The sequence below is a fragment of the Oxyura jamaicensis genome, chromosome 2 (assembly GCF_011077185.1).
Source record: "Oxyura jamaicensis isolate SHBP4307 breed ruddy duck chromosome 2, BPBGC_Ojam_1.0, whole genome shotgun sequence".
NCBI classification, from domain to species: Eukaryota; Metazoa; Chordata; class Aves; order Anseriformes; family Anatidae; genus Oxyura; species Oxyura jamaicensis.
In genome coordinates this window covers 1,266,092-1,268,781 of record NC_048894.1, presented here as the reverse complement: position 1 = coordinate 1,268,781, position 2,690 = coordinate 1,266,092, and the positions used below count along the sequence as shown (strand labels likewise).

The 2,690-nt window shown below is 62.8% G+C and overlaps 1 protein-coding gene across 1 annotated transcript in view; it reads left to right on the top strand.

Annotated features, from left to right (window-relative positions):
• The window catches only part of NBEAL2 (neurobeachin like 2), a 32,335-nt gene that overhangs the window by 13,330 nt on the left and 16,315 nt on the right, over positions 1-2,690 (top strand). The window contains exons 3-8 of the mRNA XM_035319675.1: positions 74-262; positions 677-938; positions 1,037-1,143; positions 1,373-1,456; positions 1,533-1,616; positions 1,732-1,830. Of these exons, the coding sequence (XP_035175566.1) occupies positions 74-262; positions 677-938; positions 1,037-1,143; positions 1,373-1,456; positions 1,533-1,616; positions 1,732-1,830 (825 nt within the window). The remainder of the gene's footprint in view (positions 1-73; positions 263-676; positions 939-1,036; positions 1,144-1,372; positions 1,457-1,532; positions 1,617-1,731; positions 1,831-2,690) is intronic.

The window sequence follows — 2,690 nt, the reverse complement described above, 5'->3', positions numbered from 1 at the left end:
CCCCCCCCCCTCCACCCCCTCGCAGCCGAAGTCGCCAAAATCCGAGCTCTTTGTGCCCCTTTTCCCCCAGCAGGGACCAGTCCCGAAGAGTCCGGGGCGGGTTTTGGGGTGGGGGTGGGTAGAAAAGGGAATTTTTGCCTTTTTTTTTTTGCCCCATCGCCCCCTTGTCCTTGCAGAGAGCTTCCAGCCCGGCGGGCAGCTCCCCGACGAGCTCCAGCTGCGCCTCATCCACCTCTTTGGGGCCATCCTCTCCGGGTCCAAGGTAGCACCGGGGTGGGGACACGGGGACAGCGGGGACGCCGCGGGCTCGCGATTAGAAATTGCAGCCTGGGTGACGCCCTCAATTCGCTCAACTCACCTTAAAAACTGAAACGAGGGTGAAGATAAAGAGCCGTCCTGGCTGGCAGCATCCCTCCTCCGCTCACCTTGGCTGGTTAAATCAAATCCGAGCGCCCGCGGGCCGTAATAAACCCCGCGCTCAAAAAAAAAAGCAGGGCTTAGCCCCCAAAAGTGCCTTTTTTTTTTTTTTTCAATAAATCTGCGTGCACCAGGCGCGGGGAGGAAAGCGTGGTGTAAGACCCTCGGGCTGGCTTAGACATGGGGTTTTTACCTGGGTGGGGTGTGGGAAATAAAGGATAAGATCCAAATAAAATATAATTACGCTTGCTCCCACCAGCCCAACGCCCTGCGAGCCATCACGCCGGCGGCGCTGGAGGTGCTGCTGGGGGTCCTGCGGCGAGCGGGCACAGGGCCGGCACCGTGCCCGGGGCTGCTGGGGCTGACGCTGCGCGGCGTGGTGGCGGCGGTGCACGCGCTGCACGCCAGCAGCCCCGGCCCCGTGCCCCTGCGCGCGCTGCTCGACGGCTACTTCAAGGTGCTCAACGCCAACCCGCCGGCGGCGAGCGGCGGCCTCATCGCCCTGCGGGTGCAGATGTTGGGTAAAAAAGGGGGGTGGGAGATGGGGGTTTCGGGTGCTGGGGAGGCGGTTTGGGGCGGTGGAGGGTGCTGAGAGGTTTTCTCCGCAAACCCGCCGCAGACGCCATCCCGGCCATGCTGAGCTGCGACGACCGGCCGGTGCTGCAAGCCGTCTTCCTCAGCAATAATTGCTTCGAGCACATCATCCGCCTCCTCCAGAACAGCAAGGTAGCTGCGGCGCTTCGGGTTTTGTTTGGGAGGCAGCATCCTCGCCTCCATCCTCATCCTCCCCGGCTCTAAACGCCCCAGGCGATGCCGGGATGGAGCTGCTGCAGGAGCCACCCCGGCGCCTTCCCCGCCTCGCCCTCACTCCAAGCCGGGGCAGGGATGGTTCATAACCCTATTTTCTCTCCCCCCCCCGAACATCCCCGCCTGGCCTCTGCCTTCCTCGCCCCAGCTCTACCTCAACAGCACGCAGGAGGCGGGTGAAGCCCAGGACAAGCTCCCCGCGCAGCCGCCAGCGGGCGGTGGGCTCCAGCAGGTATCCAGTGGGGCTGCCCCACGGCACAGCGGGGCCGGGGGCGATGCCCGCAGCCGACCCACCCCCTGTCCTGCAGGTCTTGGACGTTGGCTCCGATGCCATCGCGGTCCACGCCGTCGGGGTGCTCACGGCCATCATGAGCAACTCGCCCTCAGCCAAGGTGGGCACAACCCCAGTGCAGCTGGGGTCGGGGTTTTTCACGCTGCGGGGGGCTTTGGGACAACGCGGCTCGTCCCGGGGCCGCTGCAGAGCCCGACGTGCCCGGGTGCTTGCAGGAGGTGTTTAAGGAACGCATCGGCTATGCCCACCTCTACGAGGTGCTGAGGAGCCAGGGCCAGCCCACCCAGCGCCTGCTCCAGGAGCTCCTCAACATGGTGAGTGCTCCCTTGGCTCATCCCGGAGCCCTCCCATCTCCCGTAAACCCTCTTCTTCTTCTTCGGTGCCGGCATCCCACGGTGGAACAACGGGGTTGATCTCTGCCCGCTGCAGCCCCTTCTCTCACCCCCCCAATCCCTTCTGGGTCCCCACGGTCCCCATCCCGAGGTGGCCGCGCTGCCTTGAGCTTTGAGTGGTGCTCAGCTTTGGGGAGATCTGAGCCTTTTGGGAGGGGTCTTGGGAGGGTTCCCCAAAATGCTCGGTGCACGGGGGTCTCCCAAGGGTTTTGGTGCGTGGGGGTCTCTCAGAGGCTTGGTTCATGCAGGTCTCCAAGAGTTTTGTGTGCGGTGGGGGGACTCCCAAAACACTTGGTGCACGAGGGTCTCCCAAGAGGCTTGGTGCAGGGCGGTCTCCCAAAATGTTTAACGCACAAGGCTCTCCCAAGGTGCTTGGTGCACGGGGTCTCCAAGACTTTTGTTGCGTGAGAGTCCCCAGGATGCTTATTGCGTGAGGGTCTCCCAAGGGGCTTGGTTCACAAAGGTCCCCCAAGGCCCTTCATTCACAAGGGGCCCCCGAGGCCCTTGGTTCACTAGGGTTTCCCAAGACCCTTCATTCATGAGGGTCTCCCAAGTGGCTTGGATCACTAGGGTCTTCCAAGACCCTTCATTCACAAGGGTCTCCCAAGGGTCTTGGTTCACAAGGGTCTCCCAAGAGCCTTCATTCACCAGAGTCTCCCAAGGCCCTTGGAGCATGAGGGTCTCCCAATACCCTTCATTCATGAGGGTCTCCCAGGGCCTTTGGTTCACTAGGGTCCCCCAAGACCCTTCATTCACAAGGGTCTCCCAAGGGACTTGGTTCA